Genomic DNA, 24411 nt, shown 5'->3' with positions numbered 1-24411 from the left:
TGCACCGGACTGTCCGGTGCGCCAGATCTGCAACGGTCGGCAACGGTCGGTTTCGCCATTTAAGGAAACAAATCGGGCACCGGACAGTGTCCGGTGTGCACCGGACTGTCCGGTGCGCCACGAGACAGAAGGCAAAGATGGCCTTCCAGATTTGTTCCCAACGGCTCCTAGCTGCCTTGGGGCTATAAAAGGGACCCCTTGGCGCATGGAGGAGAATACCAAGCATTCCTTGAGCACTCTTGATCACTCACACATCAATCTTGCTCACTTGTTCGACATTCTAGTGATTTGAGCTCCGTTCTAGTGTGCTAGTCTTTTGAGCTCAAGTCTGGGTCTTGTGTGTGCGTATTCGCTGTGATCTTTGTGTCGTGTGTGAGTTGCTAATCCCTCCTTTGCTCTGTGATTCTCTGTGAACATCTTTTGTAAGGGCGAGAGGCTCCAAGTTGTGGAGATTCCTCGCAAACGGGATTGAGAAAAGAAAAGCAAGAACACCGTGGTATTCAAGTTGATCATTGGATCACTTGAGAGGAGTTGAGTGCAACTCTCGTCCGTTGGGACGCCACAACGTGGAGTAGGCAAGTTTTGTACTTGGCCGAACCACGGGATAACCACTGTGTCATCTCTGTGATTGGATTCTTGTGGTTATTGTGTTTTGACTCCTCTCTAGCCACTTGGCATAAACTGTGCTAACACCTAATCAAGTTTTGTGGCTATAAGTTTAAGTTTTTACAGGATCACCTATTCACCCCCCCCCCCCTCTAGGTGCTCTCAATTGGTATCGGAGCCGTTCTCTTCAAGAAAGGGACTAACCGCCCGAAGAGATGGATCCTAAGGGGAAGGGAATTGTGATCAACGACAAGGAGAAGGAGTCCTTCGTCAACGAGCCAAGGGATGACAAGTCCAATGACTCGGGCTCGGGCCACAAGCGAAGAGATGGGAAGAAGAAGAAGACAAGACGCATCAAGGAGATCGTCTACTACGACAGCGATGAGTCCTCTTCTTCCCAAAAGGACGACGACTACGACAAACAAAGGAAACCGGTTAATTCTAACTTTTCTTTTGACTACTCTCGTATTCCGCATAGTTCAAATTCACATTTGCTTTCCATTCCACTCGGCAAGCCCCCACACTTTGATGGGGAGGACTACGGATTTTGGAGCCACAAAATGCGTAGTCACCTATTCTCTCTCCATCCTAGCATATGGGAGATTGTAGATAGTGGAATGCACTTTAATAGTTCGGATAGTCCTATATTCATTAATGAGCAAATCCATAAGAATGCACAAGCTACTACTGTTCTTCTAGCCTCATTGTGCAGGGATGAATATAATAAAGTGAGTGGCTTGGATAACGCCAAGCAAATCTGGGATACCCTCAAGATCTCTCATGAGGGAAATGACGCTACCTTGCTCACCAAAATGGAGTTGGTGGAGGGCGAGCTTGGACGGTTCGCGATGATAAGGGGCGAGGAGCCAACTCAAACATACAACCGGCTCAAGACCCTTGTCAACAAAATAAGGAGCTACGGAAGCACGCGATGGACGGACCACGACGTCGTCCGACTAATGCTCAGGTCCTTTACCGTTCTTGATCCTCATTTGGTGAATAATATTCGTGAGAATCCCAGGTACACCAAAATGTCGCCCGAAGAAGTACTAGGAAAATTCGTCAGCGGGCGAATGATGATCAAGGAGGCAAGGTATGTGGACGACGCCTTGAATGGACCGATCAACGAGCCGCAACCTTTTGCTCTCAAAGCCACAGGGAACAAGGAGGCGCTACCCAGCAAGGTGGCGCAAATTGAGGCGGCCGGTCTTAATGAAGAAGAAATGGCCCTCATTATCAAGAGATTCAAGACGGTGCTAAAGGGTCGCAATGGACAGCCGAGCAAGACTAAGACCAAGGGGAAGCGATCATGCTTCAAATGCGGTAAGCTTGGTCATTTTATTGCTAACTGTCCTGATAATGATAGTGACCAGGAAAAGGGGAACAAGAGGGAAAAGAAGAAGCATTACAAGAAGGCAAAGGGCGAGGCGCATCTAGGCAAGGAGTGGGACTCGGATTGCTCCTCGTCCGACTCCGACAATGAAGGACTCGCCGCCACCGCCTTCAACAAATCAATCCTCTTCCCCAACGAGCGTCACACATGCCTTATGGCAAGAGAGAAGAAGGTATGTACTCGCAACTCTACCTATGCTTCTTCAAGTGAGGACGAATCTAGTGATGAGGATGAAGTAGATTATTCATGTTTGTTCAAGGGCTTAGATAGATCTAAGATAGACAAAATTAATGAATTAATTGATGCCTTGAATGAAAAGAATATACTTTTAGAAAAGCAAGAGGATTTGTTGTATGAAGAGCATGATAAATTTGTTGAGGCACAAAAATCCTATGCTTTAGAAGTTAAGAGAAATGAAATGCTTTCTTTTGAACTATCTACTTGTCATGAAACCATTTCTACTTTGAAAGGTGTCAACAATGATTTAAATGCTAAATTAGAAGTAGCAAACAAATCCAATTCTTGTGTAGAACATGTTGAAATTTGTACTAGGTGTAAAGACTTTGACATTAATGCTTGTAGTGAACACCTAGTTTCAATTTCCAAGCTTAATGATGAACTGGCTAGTCTTAATGCTCAACTTAAGACTAGCAAGAATGATTTCGATAAGCTAAAATTTGCAAGGGATGCCTACACAATTGGTAGACACCCCTCAATTAAGGATGGACTTGGCTTCAAGAGAGAAGCTAAGAACTTAACAAGCCATAAGGCTCCCATTCCCGCCAAGGAGAAAGGGAAGGCCCCTATGGCTACTAGTGCTAAAAGGAACCATGCATTTTTGTATCATGATAGAAGACAAACTAGAAATGTAAGTCATGATGCTTATGATTCATATGTTTATGATTCTCATACCATGTTTGCTCCTAGTTCCTCTTATGTGTATGATAGAAATGTTACTAGGAGAAATGTTGTTCCTAAAAGAAATGCTATTCATCATGTGCCTAGAAGGAATGTTATTCATGCTCCTAGGAAAATAGCAAATGAACCTTCCACAATTTATTATGCTTTAAATGCTTCCTTTGCTATTTGTAGAAAGGATAAGAAAATTGTTGCTAGGAAGTTAGGGGCAAAATGCAAGGGAGACAAAACTTGCATTTGGGTCCCTAAGGATATTTGCACTAACCTTGTAGGACCCAACATGAGTTGGGTACCTAAGACCCAAGCCTAAATTTGCCTTGCAGGTTTATGTATCCGGGGGTTGAAGCTGGATTATTGATAGCGGATGCACAAACCATATGACGGGGGAGAAGAAGATGTTCACCTCCTACGTCAAGAATAAGGATTCCCAAGATTCAATCATATTCGGTGATGGGAATCAAGGCAAGGTAAAAGGGTTAGGTAAAATTGCAATTTCTAATGAGCACTCTATCTCTAATGTGTTTTTAGTAGAGTCACTAGGATATAATTTACTATCTGTTAGTCAATTGTGCAATATGGGATATAACTGTCTGTTTACAAATATAGATGTGTCTGTCTTTAGAAGAAGTGATGGTTCACTAGCTTTTAAGGGTGTATTAGACGGCAAACTTTATTTAGTTGATTTTGCAAAAGAAGAGGCCGGTCTAGATGCATGCTTAATGGCTAAGACTTGCATGGGCTGGCTGTGGCATCGCCGCTTAGCACATGTGGGGATGAAGAACCTTCACAAGCTTCTAAAGGGAGAACACGTGATAGGTCTAACCAATGTTCAATTCGAAAAAGATAGACCTTGTGCAGCTTGTCAAGCAGGGAAACAGGTGGGAGGAGCGCATCACAGCAAGAATGTGATGACCACTTCAAGACCCCTGGAGCTGCTGCATATGGACCTCTTCGGACCCGTCGCCTATCTAAGCATAGGGGGAAGTAAGTATGGTTTAGTTATTGTTGATGATTTTTCCCGCTTCACTTGGGTGTTCTTTTTGCAGGATAAGTCTGAAACCCAAGGGACCCTCAAACGCTTCCTCAGGAGAGCTCAAAATGAGTTTGAGCTCAAAGTGAAAAAGATAAGAAGCGACAACGGGTCCGAGTTCAAGAACCTTCAAGTGGAGGAGTTCCTTGAAGAGGAAGGGATCAAGCACGAGTTCTCCGCTCCCTACACACCACAGCAAAATGGTGTGGTAGAGAGGAAGAACAGGACGCTCATCGACATGGCGAGGACGATGCTAGGAGAGTTCAAGACCCCCGAGTGCTTTTGGACGGAAGCCGTGAACACGGCGTGCCACGCCATCAACAGGGTCTACCTTCATCGCCTCCTCAAGAAGACGTCGTATGAGCTACTAACCGGTAACAAACCCAATGTATCGTACTTTCGTGTATTTGGGAGTAAATGCTACATTCTAGTAAAGAAGGGTAGAAATTCTAAGTTTGCTCCCAAAGCTGTAGAAGGGTTTTTATTAGGTTATGACTCAAATACAAAGGCGTATAGAGTCTTCAACAAATCATCGGGTTTGGTTGAAGTCTCTAGCGACGTTGTATTTGATGAGACTAATGGCTCTCCAAGAGAGCAAGTTGTTGATTGTGATGATGTAGATGAAGAAGATGTTCCGACGGCCGCTATACGGACCATGGCGATTGGAGAAGTACGGCCACAGGAACAAGATGAACGAGATCAACCTTCTTCCTCAACTATGGTGCAACCCCCAACCAAAGATGACGAACAAGTACCTCAAGTGGAGGCGCTTGATCAAGGGGGAGCACAAGATGATCAAGTGATAGAGGAAGAAGCGCAACCGGCACCTCCAACTCAAGTTCGAGCGATGATTCAAAGGGATCATCCCGTCGACCAAATTCTGGGTGACATTAGCAAGGGAGTAACTACTCGATCTCGATTAGTTAATTTTTGTGAGCATTACTCCTTTGTCTCTTCTATTGAGCCTTTCAGGGTAGAAGAGGCCTTGCTAGATCCGGACTGGGTGTTGGCCATGCAAGAGGAGTTAAACAACTTCAAGCGCAATGAAGTTTGGACACTGGTGCCTCGTCCGAAGCAAAATGTTGTGGGAACCAAGTGGGTGTTCCGCAACAAACAGGACGAGCACGGGGTGGTGACGAGGAACAAGGCTCGACTTGTGGCAAAAGGTTATGCCCAAGTCGCAGGTTTGGATTTCGAGGAGACTTTTGCTCCTGTGGCTAGGCTAGAATCAATTCGTATCTTGCTAGCATATGCCGCTCACCATTCTTTCAGGTTGTTTCAAATGGATGTGAAGAGCGCCTTCCTCAACGGGCCAATCAAGGAGGAGGTGTACGTGGAGCAACCCCCTGGCTTCGAGGATGAACGGTACCCCGACCATGTGTGTAAGCTCTCTAAGGCGCTCTATGGACTTAAGCAAGCCCCAAGAGCATGGTATGAATGCCTTAGAGATTTCTTAATTGCTAATGCTTTCAAGGTTGGGAAAGCCGATCCAACTCTTTTTACTAAGACTTGTAATGGTGATTTGTTTGTGTGCCAAATTTATGTCGATGACATAATATTTGGTTCTACTAACCAAAAGTCTTGTGAAGAGTTTAGCAGGGTGATGACGCAGAAATTCGAGATGTCGATGATGGGCGAGTTGAACTACTTCCTTGGGTTCCAAGTGAAGCAACTCAAGGACGGCACCTTCATCTCCCAAACGAAGTACACGCAAGATCTGCTAAAGCGGTTTGGGATGAAGGACGCCAAGCCCGCAAAGACTCCGATGGGGACCGACGGACACACCGACCTCAACAAAGGAGGTAAGTCCGTTGATCAAAAAGCATACCGGTCAATGATAGGTTCTTTGCTTTATTTATGTGCTAGTAGACCGGATATTATGCTTAGCGTATGCATGTGTGCTAGATTTCAATCCGATCCTAAGGAGTGTCACTTAGTGGCGGTGAAGCGAATTCTTAGATATTTGGTTGCTACGCCTTGCTTCGGGCTCTGGTATCCAAAGGGGTCTATCTTTGACTTAGTTGGATACTCTGACTCCGACTATGCTGGATGTAAGGTCGATAGGAAGAGTACATCGGGGACGTGCCAATTCTTAGGAAGGTCCCTGGTGTCATGGAATTCTAAGAAACAAACATCCGTTGCCCTATCCACCGCTGAGGCCGAGTACGTTGCCGCAGGTCAGTGTTGCGCGCAACTACTTTGGATGAGGCAAACCCTCCGGGACTTTGGCTACAATCTGAGCAAAGTCCCACTCCTATGTGACAATGAGAGTGCTATCCGCATGGCGGAGAATCCTGTTGAACACAGCCGCACAAAGCACATAGACATCCGGCATCACTTTTTGAGAGACCACCAGCAAAAGGGAGATATCGAAGTGTTTCATGTTAGCACCGAGAACCAGCTAGCCGATATCTTTACCAAGCCTCTAGATGAGAAGACCTTTTGCAGGCTGCGTAGTGAGCTAAATGTCTTAGATTCGCGGAACTTGGATTGAATTGTAGCATACATGTGTTTATGCATTTGATCAGGTTCATTCTGCATTTTGTTGCTTATTGTGGTGCTCAAGTTGTACAAACCCTCCCTGGACCTCACAAGTCCGTTGCAAAGTGATGCACATGTTTAGGGGGAGATGTGTTACAACTTGACCCTTTGAGACTAACCTTGTGCTTGAGTTTGATAATTTAGTCTCGAAGGAGGATTGAAAGGGAAAAGGTGGACTTGGACCATGAAAGACTTCCACTGCACTCCGATGAGAGGGTAACTAATTCCAAGTTCATCTCATGAAATCTTATTGCCATTTGCTCTTAATTGAAGACTTTGGTGAGGCAATGGGGTTAAAGGGCCAAGATTGATCCCGTTTTGGTGCTTGATGCCAAAGGGGGAGAAAATAAAGGCCAAAGTGATAAATGGATCAGCTACCACTTGAGAGATTTTGAAAATAGTAGAATAGAGTTTTTGTTTTGTCAAAAGCTTTTATTGTCTCTTATTGTCTCTATTTTCAAAAGTTGGCTTCTTGTGGGGAGAAGTGTTGATTATGGGAAAAAGGGGGAGTTTTTGAAATCTTTGATCAATCTCTTTTGGAATGACTCTCTTTATACTTCAACATGTGTGTTTGACTTAGAGATAGAGATTTGAGTTTGATTTGCAAAAACAAACCAAGTGGTGGCAAAGGATGATCCATATATGCCAAAATTGAATAAAACCAATTTGAGTTTTTATTTAAAGTGATTTTGCACTTGTTCTAGTTGCTTTATATTGTGTTGGCATAAATCACCAAAAAGGGGGAGATTGAAAGGGAAATGTGCCTTTGGGCCATTTCTAAGTATTTTGGTGATTGAGTGCAAACACAAGTGCTTAAATGTGAAAATATGCCCAAGGATGATCAAAGTGCAAATCACAAGTTAAGGTATGTTTCTAAGCCTTAGTACATTGGTTTTGTGTACTAATATATTTGTCTAAGTGTTAGAAACAGATAGAAGAAGAGAAGAGAAGACTTGGCTGTGTACAGCCAAGGGGCTGCTTCGGTCTGGGGCACCGGACAGTGTCCGGTGCGCCAGGCTGCCTCGGCCGAAGAGGCCGCTCTCGGGTTTTTCTCCGGCGACTTCGGCTAAAATTCACCGGACTGTCCGGTGTGCACCGGACTGTCCGGTGAGCCAACGGTCGGCCGGGCCAACGGTCGGCCGCGCGATCGGCGCGCGACACGTGGCCGAGCCAACGGTCGGAAGGGAGCACCGGACTGTCCGGTGTGCACCGGACTGTCCGGTGCGCCAGATCTGCAACGGTCGGCAACGGTCGGTTTCGCCATTTAAGGAAACAAATCGGGCACCGGACAGTGTCCGGTGTGCACCGGACTGTCCGGTGCGCCACGAGACAGAAGGCAAAGATGGCCTTCCAGATTTGTTCCCAACGGCTCCTAGCTGCCTTGGGGCTATAAAAGGGACCCCTTGGCGCATGGAGGAGAATACCAAGCATTCCTTGAGCACTCTTGATCACTCACACATCAATCTTGCTCACTTGTTCGACATTCTAGTGATTTGAGCTCCGTTCTAGTGTGCTAGTCTTTTGAGCTCAAGTCTGGGTCTTGTGTGTGCGTATTCGCTGTGATCTTTGTGTCGTGTGTGAGTTGCTAATCCCTCCTTTGCTCTGTGATTCTCTGTGAACATCTTTTGTAAGGGCGAGAGGCTCCAAGTTGTGGAGATTCCTCGCAAACGGGATTGAGAAAAGAAAAGCAAGAACACCGTGGTATTCAAGTTGATCATTGGATCACTTGAGAGGAGTTGAGTGCAACTCTCGTCCGTTGGGACGCCACAACGTGGAGTAGGCAAGTTTTGTACTTGGCCGAACCACGGGATAACCACTGTGTCATCTCTGTGATTGGATTCTTGTGGTTATTGTGTTTTGACTCCTCTCTAGCCACTTGGCATAAACTGTGCTAACACCTAATCAAGTTTTGTGGCTATAAGTTTAAGTTTTTACAGGATCACCTATTCACCCCCCCCCCTCTAGGTGCTCTCAAACCTCTCGACCGTAGCCTCGACCGTCGCGTTGCTTTGTCCTCGTGTGGCCGTAGTATCACACTCTATTTTATTTTGTGTATTTTATTATGTTTTTTCTTTGTATGGTGTAATGTTCTTATGCATATGTATATGTTTGTTTGCTTGTGCCTGTTCGTCTTCGCTTCGCGTCGCGGATAGACTGTGATCCATTTTTCGAGATTCGAGGAATCGACAGTCAAGCTTCGGCGACCAAGTGATCAGACTCTTCGAGTTCCATAAAGTTGCAGACCCTGAGCATCTGTTTGGTGAAGGCAAGTGTCCTCTGACCTATTATGTCCCATTTACTTTATAATTCATCAACCCGCATACCATGATCAACCTAAGGATTGACTAGCTTTGTATTTACCTTGTCCTTGATTACCTTTTGGGTTATTATTGTTTAGCTTTATGCTATTGCTCAACTCTAATCAATGAACATGATGAGATTTATCAATGATACGCGGTTTCCCTTTTTTATTATGATGTTATACTTGTGTCATTCAATGGGGCTCGAGCGGTTTCTCGAGTGCCTCTCCGTAAAGACCTGTTCGTTGGATGACCGCCCGGGAAAACAGTGCAACCATGAGGGTGGAATGGGGTGCCCTTAGCTGAATATATAGAGGAGCTGGGGTGTAGTTCGCTTAGCCGTCGTGCCGTCAATGGGGCTCGATGTATGCGGCTCGCTCTGCCAAGCTTGGGTTCGCCCCTTGGGGAGGAGTGCGGTGCATTTATGAAACCTAACGGGCGGCTACAGCCTCGGGGAATCTTTGTAAAGGCTACGTAGTGATACCCTGCTGGGCCACCTAGGTAGTGGTCAATGGGGAGTAGCTCTCTCCGGGCAGAAAGGGAATCACGGCTTGTGGGTAAAGTGCACAACCTCTGCAGAGTGTTAGAAAACTGATATATCAGTTGTGCTCGCGGTTATGAGCGGCCAAGGGAGCTCCATTGATTAGAGATACCTGGATCAGAGATGGTTGGTTTACAGGTGGTGACAAGGATGATGTTTATGACTATGGTAATGGTAAGTGGTATTCTTTCCGTTTGGAAAGAGTACTTTGGGTTAAGAACTTGGGTTAATGCTAAAACCTAGCTTTCTACTAGTAATAATAACCTGACCAACTAAAAGCAACTGCTTGACTTAACTCCACATAAAGCTAGTCCACTATAGCCAAACGGGACATTTGCTGAGTACGTTGATGTGTACTCACCCTTGCTTTCACAAAACACCAGGTTGCCTTTGGTGCAATCTATGCTCAGGTAAAGAAGAAGGAGAACGGTGTCGAGGCGGATCTCCAGGAGTTCTGGGACTTCGACGAGTTCGAGGATTAGGCTAGCGACCTCCCCCAGTCGGCTGCCTGTGGTGGGTTGTTTACGTTGGCTACGTTTCGATTCTGTGTACTTTGATTTATATTATGTAAATGGCTCTAGTCTCTAATATTATTACTTACTCTTTATTATAAATCGAAGCATTGTGCTATGATGAGTCATTTATGTAATCGTTGTGTACGTGAATTACTGATCCTGGCACGTACATGGTTCGCATTCGGTTTACCTTCTAAAACCGGGTGTGACATAAGTGGTATCAAAGTCGTGCTGACTGTAGGACCGCTGACCTAGAGTAGCATTGGCCGTTTTAAGGACTTATTGGTTATTACTTCATCTCATCCTTCATTCTGCTTCAAAATATTAGTCACCTCGACTAATTCTATGTTGTGCTCCTATATGCCCCCTTGCCAAAAAGTATTTTTATTCTAGTATGGTCTATACTTCTCTCAATATATTAGATCTGATCTCAACTTGTGCTTGCAACATCTTTGTAGATGCCCCCTGACCATAGCCTTTAGTCTTTTGGGATTCTTTCCTCATCCATTATTAAATTGCTACTATGTGACCATCTCTATTCCATTTTGTTATTGACATGCTCGTATCCTTACATTTTTAATACCCTTATCTCTTAATCTAAAGCACTTACCCTTGTACCTCTGCTGTCTATTTAAACAGTTCAGTTTATGTGTCTATGACCTTCTTGTCTCTTGAGATCCTTTCTTATTCTATTGTTAAGATGCTATCTTTCGACAATTTCTATTACCTTGGTCTTAGTACGCTCGTATCTTTTGAGTCTTGCATACTCTTATATTTTCGTGTATGCTTATCTTCATGCCCCCAATGTCTGTTTAAGACATTTCAGTTAACATGCCCTTGATCGCCCTTGTTTCTTAATGATCCATGAGCGGTCATTTTATTTTGCACATCCTTGGCGATCTCATTAATTCCTTATAACTTCCCTCGGTAATAATTTCTGTTACTAAACCATTCTGTTGGAACCTTACCCACCTTACCCGTGATTGTTTTCTCCATCTCGCCATTTCGTGAGTCTTGCCTTAGCTCCATCCTTTCCTATGCTCTTTGTTATTATCACCTTTACCCTTGACACTTCTATATATTGCATTGATGTTCATCTCATACCTGCCATTTAAAATCGCCCCTCTTTCGTCTCATACCTTCTTTCTCTTGGTCATATCCTCTTCTTTGGCTCGCGAGTTTGTAACCTCATCCTTTGTTATGCTTTTGTTTTTTATTGCCTTTACCCTTCTCATCTCTCAATCTTACCTTGGCGATTACGCTATGTTCATTATCTAAAACCTCCAATCTCCCACCTTAGTTCAAGCGTGGTCTCTTACTTATCTCAACCGTGGATATATCCTATACTTTACCACTTGCAAGACTTATCTTAACTCTATTCTTGGTTGTACCTAGATTCCTGGTTTTTTATGCACATTTACCTCTTCCTTTATATCCTTGCCTATTATCACCTTTGACCCTTGACCTCTCTCCATATTTACCATGATGTTTACCTATTTTTCTTAGCCTCACTTATTCCATTTCAATCCAAGAGTGTTGTTTTCCCTATCCCGCTCTTGTTCGTTTCCTTTCCCTTTGTCGCTTTGCAGTCTTGCCTCACCTTAACTTCATCCTTGGTTGAGCTTTTATTTGATATCATCCTTACCTTTGTAATCTGTAGATCTTGCCTTGATACTTATCTTAGGTCTGCTTGTTGAAATCCCCTCTTTTCGATCTCAATTCAAGAGCTATGTTTTACTTATCTCACCCTTGGGTATATCCTCTTCTTTACCGCGTAAGCCTTGACATACCTCCATTCTTTGTTGTACTTATACCACTGACTCTTCTGTGCTTTCGTCTTTTCCCTTATGCCCTTGTCTATTATCGCCTTTGACCCTTGTGATATTGAGGCCTTCTACCTAAATATTTAATTTGAACTTATCCTTTAAAAGTCTCCCCTTTCTTTCAACCCAGTTTGAGAGCTATGAGTTACCCATCTCTCCCTTGATTTCTTTTCCATTCTTGTCGCCTTACAAGTCTTGTCTTAATTCCATCCCTTGCTGTGTGTTTTATTTGCTATGACCATTACCTTGTCATCCATCGGTCTTGCCTTGACACTTATCTTTATTCTTGCTCTTAAAAAACCTCCTCTCTTTCACCTCAATTTGAGAGTGGCAGTTTACCTATCTGACCCTTGGACGTACCCTCTCATTTTTTTCATTTGCAGGTCCTATCTTAACTCCATCCTTTATGGTACTAATATCTTTTGTCTTATGCTTATTTACCTCCTATCCTACATCTTTGTCCGTTATTACCTTTAAAACCCTCGTGATATCTATGTCCTTACCCCCTACTTATCTCGAACATATCCTTTGAAGCCTCCTCTTTTCCATCCGTGTTTGAGGATAATGCCTCACCTATTCATCATTGATTGCTCCCCCTTCTTGACACCTTGCAAGTTTTGGTCTAAAATAAATTTTTTGGTTGGGTGTTTGTTCATTATCACCTTAACCCTTATTATCCCTTGATCTTTACCTTCATGCTTATCCCGTCCCTGCATTTTAAATCCCCTCCCTCGTTCCAGTTCAAGAATGTTGTCTTACCTACCCGCTCTTGGTCATTCCCTTTTCCTTTACCGCGTTGCCAGTCATAGCGTTTGTTTGATATACCCCTTACCCTTGTAATCACTAGATCTTGACTTGATACCTATCTAAGGTCTGCTTTTGGAAATCTCCCCTTTTCTATCTCAACCCGAGAGTGTTGTTCTACCCATTATGCCCTTGGTCGTATCCTTTTGTTGATCGCTTACAATGCTCGCTTTAACTCCATTCTTTATGGTGCTCGTGTCCCTGTTCTGCACGTCTTGTTCTTCTCCTTGTCCTTCAACAACCTTAGAGAGTAGTTATTCCCTTTTCAAGAAGGACCACCATTTAATTAGAAGGAACGTGTAGCAACGGAATGTTTGTTGTTGTATGCTTGTGCTGTTTGTTTTTGTGTGATGACTGATTTGCTTCTTTGTGATGAGTGTTGATGTGTTGTGGCCCTTGGTTCACAATGACATCAGTTTACTAGCCGAGTGTCATAGAGTTAGGTAGTTGGGTGCTCCCCCTTTTCTCTCTTTAATCCATCTATGCTTACCTTTTCTATCTGTAGTCTTTCCTCTTGCACCTATCCATTTGGCAACCTCCAACTCCTCCAAATCAATCAAGATCAGAGTCGACAACATCTTCACCAAGTGCATATCAACACTCCTGTTAAGGGGGTTAGCCGCTAACCCCAATGAAGACAATGTGATCAACGTCAACCAACAAGATCAGAGTGGCGCATTGAAATCGTGTGTGGGTCCTAACCCATAGGTCCAGGAGATCCTCAAGAATTGCATCAATCGGTCTCGAGCATCTGAAAGTCAAAGCAACAAGTCCGCAAGTTAAGGTTGCAGAGTGAAAGTCAACTCAAGAAAGTCGTGATCAACCGATGAACCAATCTCATTATCTTGCTAGCCTCTTCTTGAATCTCGAGGGCGAGATTCTGTTAAGGGGGTAGATTTGTAACACCCTGAATTTGGGGGTATAAAATTTCTTTTCTAATATCCACCAAATTCAGGTTGTTACTCTGTCATTTCTCTTCTTTCCTTATCTTTTTCCCAAAACTAGACAATTATTTTATTTTATATGTAGGTGTAAGCTTAGTAAAGTAAAATAATAGAGGATTCTTGAATGTTGCATCACATGCTGGAGCACATATTTCGATTGATGAACTTATTTGTTGTACATTTATTTAACTTGTGTGTCATGCTCGAGTTTGAGTCTAAACAGAAAGAAAAGAAAATAAGTAAGGCAAATGGAAAACAAATAGAAAAGGGAAAACAAAACCAGCCCAACAGCCCCTCCTTCTCCTCTCAGCCCAACTCGGCCTGGCTGCCCAGCACCCAAGCGTGCAGCCCACCCCGTTTCCCCTTTTTCCTCCCCGTGGCCCAGCAGCTCCCCCCGGCCCACCCCGCAGCACGCGGCCTAGTGCCCCCGCGGCCACCAGCGCGCCCCCCGCCACGGCCCAGCTCGCGCGCGAGCAGCCGCGCGGCCCATTCGCGCGCCTGGCCCAACGTCGTGCCCACCCCTCCCCTTGGGCTGCCGGCATGGTCGGCCCAGCTCGCGCCACTTCCCCCGCCCAGCCTGCCCGGCCCAGCTCGCCCCCCCCCCCTTCCTAGGCCGCCAGGCCAACTCGGCCTAGCGACCAGGCCGCGCCCCAGCCCATTTTCCCGCGCGCACGCAGCCCCGCACGCGAGCGTGGGCGCTCCCAGCCGCCGCCAGGAGCACTGTTCCTCTTCCCCAAACCGCACGAAGCGATTTTCTCGCCCACGATGCCGTTTTTGCACCCACATCTCTCGTTTTTCTCTCTCTACCTCTCGGACGCAGGCCCTACCTCCCTCTGTCTTCCCCGCGCCCACGTCCCGGTCGCTGCCCGCAAGCTCGCGGCGGCGCGGCACGCAGCCAGCGCGGCGACCGGTGGTGAGGCCCAGCCAGCTGCCCCTGCTCCACCCTCGGCGCGGCCAGCCTGCGCGGTAACGCGCCCGTGCACCCAGGCGCGGCAGTGTCTCCAGGCGAGCCCTCCCCTGCACGCCTGCCCCAGCGTGGCTGTGCGTGTGCCCCCGAGGCAACCTCGCGCGCATCCTGCGTAACCCCGGTGTGTCGTCGTTGCCATCGTCGTCCGTGCCCGCAGCAACCCCGGTGTAATCTGCGCGGCGTAGCGGCAGCCTCGCCGTCGCTTTGCGTCGTGCGCGCAGCACGTCCTCGTACTTCGCCGCGAGCTCGTCCGATCGTCCACCGTCGTCGCGGGGTGAGCATCGTCTACACGTTAGTAACATCGTTTCGCCATGTCTTATGTTTTAAATAATTAATTATGATGTTGTTTAACTAACACTAATTAATTAGACTTTTCTATTAAATTAAACTAACTTATAGTTATTAACTTGCACTTTATAAATGCACATCGACGTGTTTAATATTGATTAGCAATTATCACGCGTTGTCGCATGCCGTTCGCGTGTGTCACGCACCTTGCCGCACGTCGTTCGCACGTATCTCGCGTGTCGATCACGTGTGTCGCACGGCGTGTGCACGTGATAATAAATTGTCTTCGCTTATAAGCACTCATGTTAGTAACACTAATTCGTCAGGTCTAATATGTTAGATAATTAACTTAAGGTTCGCTCGATTAATATTTATTAGATTGATATTTCAATTAGATTAAATATGTAGTGTTCGACTGCGCTTTTATAATAAATATTAACATGACCGTTATTAACTTAACTGTTTTATAATTATTTAATATTTGTTTAGTATAAACGCGTCACCTATTTAGTTTTCCTCGTCTGTCGCGCGTGCTGTTCCGCGCGCGGTGGCGTGCTGCTTTGCTCGTCATTCGCACTCGTCGCGCGCTCTGTTTTGTGTGTCGTCAGCGTGCTGGGTCGCGCGTGTTCGCGCGTCGTTTTCACGCTATCGTGTTATTTCGTGTATCGTAAGTTCGCCTCGCTTAGAATCTCTCGTGCTAATTGGATTAGTTATTTATTTGACAGCTGTTAGTGTAGCAGATTGAATATAAAACTACATAGCAGTTATAATTTATATTTTATAATGTCGAATTAAATGTGTTAGTTAATATTTGTTTAGCCTAAACCCGTTAACCTCTCGACCGTAACCTCGACCGTCGCGTTGCTTTGTCCTCGTGTGGCCGTAGTAACACACTCTATTTTATTTTGTGTATTTTATTATGTTTTTTCTTTGTATGGTGTAATGTTCTTATGCATATGTATATGTTTGTTTGCTTGTGCCTGTTCGTCTTCGCTTCGCGTCGCGAATAGACTGTGATCCATTTTTCGAGATTCGAGGAATCGACAGTCAAGCTTCGGCGACCAAATGATCAGACTCTTCGAGTTCCATAAATTAGCAGACCCTGAGCATCAGTTTGGTGAAGGCAAGTGTCATCTGACCTATTATGTCCCATTTACTTTATAATTCATCAACCCGCATACCATGATCAACCTAAGGATTGACTAGCTTTGTATTTACCTTGTCCTTGATTACCTTTTGGGTTATTATTGTTTAGCTTTATGCTATTGCTCAACTCTAATCAATGAACATGATGAGATTTATCAATGATACGTGGTTTCCCTTCTTTATTATGATGTTATACTTGTGTCATTCAAGGGGGCTCGAGCGGTTTCTCGAGTGCCTCTCCATAAAGACCTATTCGTTGGATGACCGCCCGGGAAAACAGTGCAACCATGAGGGTGGAATGGGGTGCCCTTAGCTGAATAATTAGAGGAGTTGGGGTGTAGTTCGCTTAACCGTCGTGCCGTCAATGGGGCTCGATGTATGTGGCTCGCTCTGCCAAGCTTGGGTTCGCCCCTTGGGGAGGAGTGCGGTGCATTTAGGAAACCTAACGGGCGGCTACAACCTCGGGGAATCTTTGTAAAGGCTATGTAGTGATACCCTGCTAGGCCACCTATGTAGTGGTCAATGGGGAGTAGCTCTCTCCGGGCAGAAAGGGAATCATGGCTTGTGGGTAAAGTGCACAATCTCTGCAGAGTGTTAGAAAACTGATATATCAGTCGTGCTCGCGGTTATGAGCGGCCAAGGGAGGTCCATTGATTAGAGATACCTGGATCAGAGATGGTTGGTTTATAGGTGGTGACAAGGATGATGTTTATGACTATGGTAATGGTAAGTGGTATTCTTTCCGTTTGGAAAGAGTACTTTGGGTTAAGAACTTGGGTTAATGCTAAAACCTGGCTTTCTACTAGTAATAATAACCTGACCAACTAAAAGCAACTGCTTGACTTAACTCCACATAAAGCTAGTCCACTACAGCCAAACGGGACATTTGCTGAGTACGTTGATGTGTACTCACCCTTGCTTTCACAAAACACCAGGTTGCCTTTAGTGCAATCTATGCTCAGGTAAAGAAGAAGAAGAACGGTGTCGAGGCGGATCTCCAGGAGTTCTGGGACTTCGACGAGTTCGAGGACTAGGCTAGCGACCTCCCCCAGTCGGCTGCCTGTGGTGGGTTGTTTACGTTGGCTACGTTTCGATTCTGTGTACTTTGATTTATATTATGTAAATGGTTCTAGTCAGTAATATTATTACTTACTCTTTATTGTAATTCGAAGCATTGTGCTATGATGAGTCATTTATGTAATCGCTGTGTACGTGAATTACTGATCCTGGCACGTACATGGTTCGCATTCGGTTTACCTTCTAAAACCGGGTGTGACAGCGACGAGGCGGCGGCACGATGAGCGAGCGGGTGCGGCAGGCACGGCCGCGGGGAGGGGGCGAGCAGCCGCCACGGCGAGCAGGCGGGCGGGCGCCTGAGTGGGGGGCGGCGTGCTCCGGGCGCACGGCCGCGACAAGTGGCCGGCGTGGGGAGGGCGTGGCGGCGAGTAGACGGCGCGGCAGCGGGCAGAGAAAGGCGCGGCGGCGGGCAGAGAAGAAGAAGAGAGCGTGAGAGAAGAGAAAGGAGAAAGAAGAACGGTCGGAAACTTTATTTTCTGACTTTGCCGAGTGCCCGCGATCGGGCACTTTGCAAAGTTTTTTTAAAAACAAATTGAAACATTCTTTGCTGAGTGCCAGATCGCGGGCACTTGGCAAAGACGACTTTGCCGAGTGTCGCAACGAAGACACTCGGCAAAGATCCTTTAATTACTCTTTGCCGAGTGCCCACCAGCTGGCACTCGGCAAAGCCGGCATTGCCGAGTGTCATTTGTGGACACTCGGCGAATTACTTTTTTATTTTTTTTATTTTCCCAACCAAAATTTTTGTGGTGTGTTACTACACTATATAGACCTACATGTACCATTTTTAGACAATTAGAAAAGTGTTTTCAATCGTTAGTAGATTTAGTTCGTTTATTTGAGTTTCTTCGAAAAATTCAGATTTGAACTACAGGTCACTCGAAACTTCAAAAATTGTGCATGCAAAAATGATATTCATGTTACTTAGCATAAGTTACGACCGATTCCAGGAGCGGACCGGAAACTTCGAGCAACATGCTCACTAAACATGGCCGTGAACTTGCCATCCACATGTTTAAAAATTGTATAAAACACAAACAAAGTCAGAAAATCATGAAACTTGTCCACGTGTCATGATATCATATGTACAGGCTGTGATAAAAAATTTAGAATGTTTGGAGAAAGTTGTGAGACACTATGTGTAGAAACCTAAGAGAACTACACATGAAATCATAGAGTTTCAATGTGGATCTCTTAGGTTTGTACACATAGCGCGTCATAGTTTTCTCGAAATTTTTTCAATTTTTTATCACAGCCTGTACATATGATATCATGACACGTGGACAAGTTTCATGATTTTCTGACTTTGTTTGTGTTTTATACAATTTTTAAACATGTGGATGGCAAGTTCACGGCCATGTTTAGTGAGCATGTTGCTCGAAGTTTCCGGTCCGCTCCTGGAATCGGTCGTAACTTATGCTAAGTAACATGAATATCATTTTTGCATGCACGGTTTTCCAAGTTTCGAGTGACCTGCAGTTCAAATCTGAATTTTCCGAAGAAATTCAAATAAACGAACTAAATCTACTAACGATTGAAAACTCTGTTATAATTGTCCACAAATGATACATATAGGTCTATATAGTGTAGGAACATACCACAAAAATTTTGGGAGACAAAATAAAAAAAATACTTTGCCGAGTGTCTAGAGAAGACACTCGGCAAAGCGTCCTTTGCCGAGTGCCCAATATTTGGCACTCGGCAAAGAAGACTCTTTGTTGAGTGCCAAACCTCGGCTCTCGGCAAAGACTGACGGCCATCAGCTTTAGGACGGCCACTGACGACCCTTTGCCGAGCGCCACCTTTGCCGAGTGTGGTCCTGTGCCGAGTGTCCAGCACTCGGTAAAGAGGCTCGTTGCCGAGAGCCTAACTTTACCGAGTGCGGCTCTCGGCAAAGCCTGCTTTGCCGAGTGCCCGACAAAAGGCACTCGGCAAAGCCTCGGATTCCGGTAGTGAAAGAAGGAAAATACTAGATAGACCTTGTTAGTTTAAGTTGTTTATAAACAAATGCTCAAGGGCATGGATGTAATTTTTCCCGGGCTGTGCCCCGTGCCTATAAATAGGTGAACAGTAACACCGTACTGTTCACGCTGAATTGTAATCACTCTCTTGCGTCTTCACCTTCTAGCAAGTCGAAGCATTCGAGAACAAGTGGCCAACACTCTAGATCTTTGAGTGATTTAAATACTTTTAGCTCAAGTGCTTCATATATAACATTGAGAGCTTGATCCACTACTAGAGAATGAGTCTTCCATCCATCAACATTTGTTTCAGCTGTCTTAAAACTAGTATTGGTATAGGTATCAGTACTGATTTTAAATGTAGAATTTGTATAGAAGACGTTAGTACCAGTTGTTGCCCCAACCGACACTAATACTAAGTCTTTAATATCGATTGAAGACAAGAATCAGTACTAATGTGCACAGATATCATTAGCATCAATTCTAGCAATGAACCGGTACTAAATCTCAACTATTTAGTACCGGTTGGAAATATCAACCGGTACTAAAGATCCTCAAGCTGACGCCAAATAAACAGTGATACTTTTAGTGTCGGTTCTATCAAAGAATTGGTACTCAAGTCTATTTTACATTCCGGCTAGAAGTTTTGGGTTCCCGCCCAAATTACTTTAGTACTGGTTCTTTATAAGAACTGGTACTAAAAGTGAAGGGTTTAGTACTGGTTCTTGCCTAGGACTGGTACTAAAGATATTTCGATTCCTGCCCAGAACTTTCACTTTCCCGCAAAAATGTCTTTATTAGTACCAGTTCTTAGTTAGAACAAATACTAAAGTTTTCCCCTATAAATATGACTTGTCCAAGCCATTCTCATTCATGACCACTACCACGGAGTTAGTATGAAGTAGTGATGCCCCGTCCCTCGGTGAGTTTTATGCATTATTCTTATGTATCTTCACTATAGAGTTTTAGTTTTACACACTCGAGAAATGATGTTTGTCCATGTTTTCCCTTTTTGTTTGTTGTCCATAATACTTTCATCGTTTACTTTAAAGTCTAATTTTTTATGTTTTATATATGTTTCATAGGAATCATGCTAACATTGGAGAAGAAGGCAAAGATGAAAGAAGAAGTAATTGAGACCATAAAAATATGGTTGCAGAAAGAACTAAGACGAAAGAACTTTCTTGTCTATTTGTACTTGAAAATACTTGATACTCTGTTTGGATTTGGATTTAATAAAGTGTCTCAACTTTTTAAGAAAAAAGGGACTACTTGTACATTTGGATATATGACCCATTGGAAATACGTGCACATATTATTTAATTTACTATCCATCAATATCAATTTGTATGCGTGAAAATACAAGAATCCACTTTAGTACTGGTTCTTGGCTAGAACCGGTACTAAATATCCATCTTTAGCACTGGTTCTTACCAAAACCAGTTCTAAAGGTTCATCTTGAGTACCGGTTCTGGGCATGAACTGGTAGTAAAGAGGGGACCTTTAATATCAGTTCGAGCCAAGAACCGGTACTAAAAGTCACTTTTAGTGTAAACAATGTAACAAGGACTAAAATTTGATGTCTTTAGTCTCAGTTGCTCGGTACCGGTGGAGGATCTGGTATTATATTCAGTTCCCAACCGGTATTAATTGCATATTCTCTGGTCATACGATTGAGTTGCAAATATTCGTCTTCTCTAGGAGGGTGTTTGGTTTCTAGGGACTAATTTTTAGTCCCTCAATTTTATTCCATTTTAGTCCCTAATTTACTAAATATAGAAACTAAAACTTTATTTTAGTTTCCCTATTTAACAATTTATGAACTAAAATGGAATAAAGTGGAGGGACTAATGTTTAGTCCCTATAAACCAAACACCCACTAGATGTTAGATCTTTCATGCATGTCGAAATCTTTCAACTCATAGCTTTTAAATATAAACACTTTCTCTTTTTTCAATAAATGTAATTTGTACCATCAAAACATGATTAATAGCCATATTCTACACCCACCAGCAATCCAAACTCCAAGGTTCGATGAGAACTATTGGATACAAGATTATGTTGTTGGCTTGCTCAACAATCGACCTTATGCCTCATCATGCAGATGGTGATGACACCCTACTAGTTTCTCTAGCACGCCATGTGTAATGTGTGAACCAAACTTATGCAATAGGGTCCTCATCTCGATGCTTAAAGATATGAAAGATCCAACGTTCGTACTAATTTTAATATCAATATATATGGATTTGCTTTCTACGATTTAACATCAATATAATACGAGTTGGAACCACATGTGTTTGTGCGTCTAGTAGTGATGGTATACAGCAAGGGTCTGATGAATTCTGATACACACATACTCATATTCATAGCATTAATTAAGGCCCGTAATATTTCATTAATGGTGGTAATTTGGCATTATTTGGCCCTGCTAGGTGCTAGCTGTGCCAACTGGACCACGACAATAATAATAACAAAGCCTTTTATAATAATTAATGTGGGCATTTTGTCCCTGAAAGTGATAGCCGGCTTTTACAATGGGATGCAACACGTTACCGTTGGTATATGTCTACTAGTATCGATTGATTACACGTAGTTTTCATGTGTGTATATATATATGCGTGGTATACGTCGCAGCATGCAGATCAATCCGTAGTGTAGTAGTAGTACGTATATATGTATACACGTACGTACGTGCCGCCGATATGCAACAAGCAGGCGCGCACGCACGTACGCATCATGCATGCATACGATGATAGTATATGAATCACACGACCGGGTACGCGAGGTCGAGCGCGATGCCGCACAGTCCCCCGCGCCCGACGTCGCGGCGCATCCGCAGGTATCCGCGCTCGCCCCAGCTCTGCCCCCACGAGTTCTTGACGAGCCAGTACTTGAGGCCCGAGGAGGAGTCGGCGCCGTAGCCGACGACGGTGATGGCGTGGTTCATCCTGGTCCCGCACTGCCCCGAGAAGACGCCGCCGCTGTAGAACTGCAGGCTGCCGCCCATCTCGATGGCCGCGGCCACGGGCTGCTGCGCCACCGCCTGCTGCAGCTGGCCCTCGCCCGCCGGCAGCTGCACGTAGTCGGAGATGGTGGCGGCGTGCTGGGCGGCCCTGGAGCGGCTGCACGCGTACCGCCGCGCCTGGTACGGGTAGTTGGCCTCGGTGGTGAGCCCGCCGTTCTGGATCACCCACCTGTAGCCGTTCACGAAGTAGCCCAGGTTGCAGCCGCCGTCGTAGGGGTCGCAGTCGATCAGCTCCTGCTCCGACAGCGACACCAGCTTCCCTGTCGTGATCTTGGTGATGCTCTCGATCGTCGCCGCCGTCACGAATGCCCAGCAGCTAGCTGCATGCAGAAATCAATTAACGGATTGCGCGCAGAGGTGCATAGGTGCAAAATCAAAGGAGAACATATATAGATATACGGACAGCACGACGGGCCCTGGTTCTTGATCGGCGTGACGGCGCCCTTGGACCTCCAGTCGACGCTGGTCGGAGCGTCCACGGCAGCGGCGGAGGAGGATACGTTGGCCCGCTTCTTGCCGGCGTCACGGCGGACGGGCATCCCCTTCATGGTGTACAGGTCCAGGAACTCCTCCTCCGTGAGGTCGGCGAACTGGTTCTCGCCGAGCGTGTACGTCAGGTTGCCCGCCCGGTTGGTGGCCTCGATGTGCTCAATGTTGCGGCGGTACACCTGGAACCGGCGCTGCCTCTCCTCCGCCGTCGGGTACGACCGGTTGTACGTCGCCTGCCAGCTGAGGAACCGGTCCATCATCAGCCTGTCACCACCGACGCCGTCGTCGTCCACGCCGCCGCCGCCAGACGCCGCCGCCAGCATTATGAGGCTGCAGCACGCGAGAAGGATCAGCGCGAACCCTCCTGAGGCGGCGGCACGGAAGAGAGCCATGATCCCTCCCTCTATATCGTCTCGTGTGCTGCTTGCTTCACCTTAAGCATGGATGCTTCTTGTGCTTGCTTGTACATACCCATATATATAATAGCGCTGCTGCCGTATTGCTTGCGAGTTGTGTGATCTATCATCTGAGCGACGATTATTCATGGAGCGAAACGGCTGGTCTTTAGCTCCTGTCGGCTCAAGTGGACACCTCTCGTGGTGTCGGCCATCGGGCTATGCGTGCGCCGTGCGCGCACAACGCGCCCTCCCCTAATTATCCTTGCACGGAGTATGGGAATGGCGACGAGCTGTATTTTCTCTGGCGGCAGCGTTTGTAGCGCTAAATGTGTGCTTTTGCAACTAATGAGTTCGTTGAGACTCCTTGCCGTGCAATGCACTGTTTATGGCTTGCCCGTCAGCCTCTATTTTTTTTAATATATATATATATTTAAGAAACAAATTTCAAATTAGAAGACCCTGGATCCAACCGTACCACTGTACGTATTGTATTGGCCAATGGAAAATATAGCGGTGTTTTCATGAAGGAGTTTTATTGTATAATAAACAGAATAGTTGTATATTTTCATAAATTTTGGTCAAATACCACAGGAAGGTATATCACACTACCGGAGACGTATTCTTGTCAAGTGCTAAAACATTTGGCGAGAGTAAAATGTCGGACACTCGACATTGATGAGTGTCGCAGTCGCAAAATACAACACTTGGCAAAGAGGTGGTTTATTGAGTGTGTGACACTCCCGCATACGAAGACACTACTTTTATCTATTGTTGGACACTCGATAAAGCAAGACGCTTGGTAAAGCGCCGTTAGAAGTCGACGGTAGCTCACGAGCTTCAACTTTATCAAGTGTCCTAGGCTGACACTCTCAGCAAGGGGACGTTTACCGAATATTTTTTCTAGACACTCAACAAAGTGTATTTTTTTGTCCCTAAATTTTTTCTACCGTGTTCCTATAATATCTGGAACAACATGTTCAATTTTGGCACGTTTCTCGAAATGTTTTGTATATTTAGTATTTTTCATTTAATTAAGTTTCTTCGAAAAATTCAAATTTGAATTGCAAGCTATTCGAATAATGGAAAATTGATATTCATGTTATTGAGTATATATTGAGAACATATCCAGAACAGACCAGAAATTTCGAACATCATGTTCACAAAACATGACCATGAACTTGAAAACCAGTTGTTTTAAAATTGTATAAAAAGTCAGTGAAGTCAGAAAATAATGAAACTTATTTAGATATTATGATATCATATTTGGTGGATGTTATAAAATTTTGACAAGTTTTCGATCAAATTTGTCGTGTACAACCTTCACATGAAATCATGAAACTTATTTAGAGATTCTTCGGTTTTGTATGGGTCATACGTGACAAATTTTATGAAACCTTGTCATTTTTATCATAGCCTCCACATAAGATGTCATGACATCTCGATAAGTTTTATGGTTTTCTAACGTTGTTTGGTTTTTATACAATTTTAAAACGATTGGATCACAAATTTGTGGTCATGTTTCGTGAATAGGATGTTCGAATTTTTTGGTTTGTTTCTAGATACTCCTCAATGTATACTTAATAACATAACTATTAATTTTCCATTCAGCTTTTCCACTATTCGAATGATGACTTGCACTTCAAAT

At 44.8% G+C, this 24411-nt stretch overlaps 1 protein-coding gene across 1 annotated transcript; it reads right to left on the bottom strand.

Annotated features, from left to right (window-relative positions):
• Nucleotides 1-21618: 21618 nt before the first annotated feature.
• Nucleotides 21619-22760, bottom strand: LOC100280441 (uncharacterized). The gene is made up of 2 exons (NM_001153362.1): nt 22283-22760; nt 21619-22199 (listed from the first exon to the last, which is right to left on the bottom strand). Exons 1-2 carry the CDS (start codon nt 22758-22760, stop codon nt 21619-21621), a joined length of 1059 nt encoding a protein of 352 aa, NP_001146834.1.
• Between the last annotated feature and the right edge of the window lie 1651 nt (nt 22761-24411).

The sequence above is a fragment of the Zea mays genome, chromosome 1 (genome assembly GCF_902167145.1).
Source record: "Zea mays cultivar B73 chromosome 1, Zm-B73-REFERENCE-NAM-5.0, whole genome shotgun sequence".
Classification (NCBI taxonomy): domain Eukaryota; kingdom Viridiplantae; phylum Streptophyta; class Magnoliopsida; order Poales; family Poaceae; genus Zea; species Zea mays.
The sequence above is the reverse complement of the archived record's forward strand: the minus strand, read 5'-3'. Positions and strand labels throughout refer to the sequence as shown.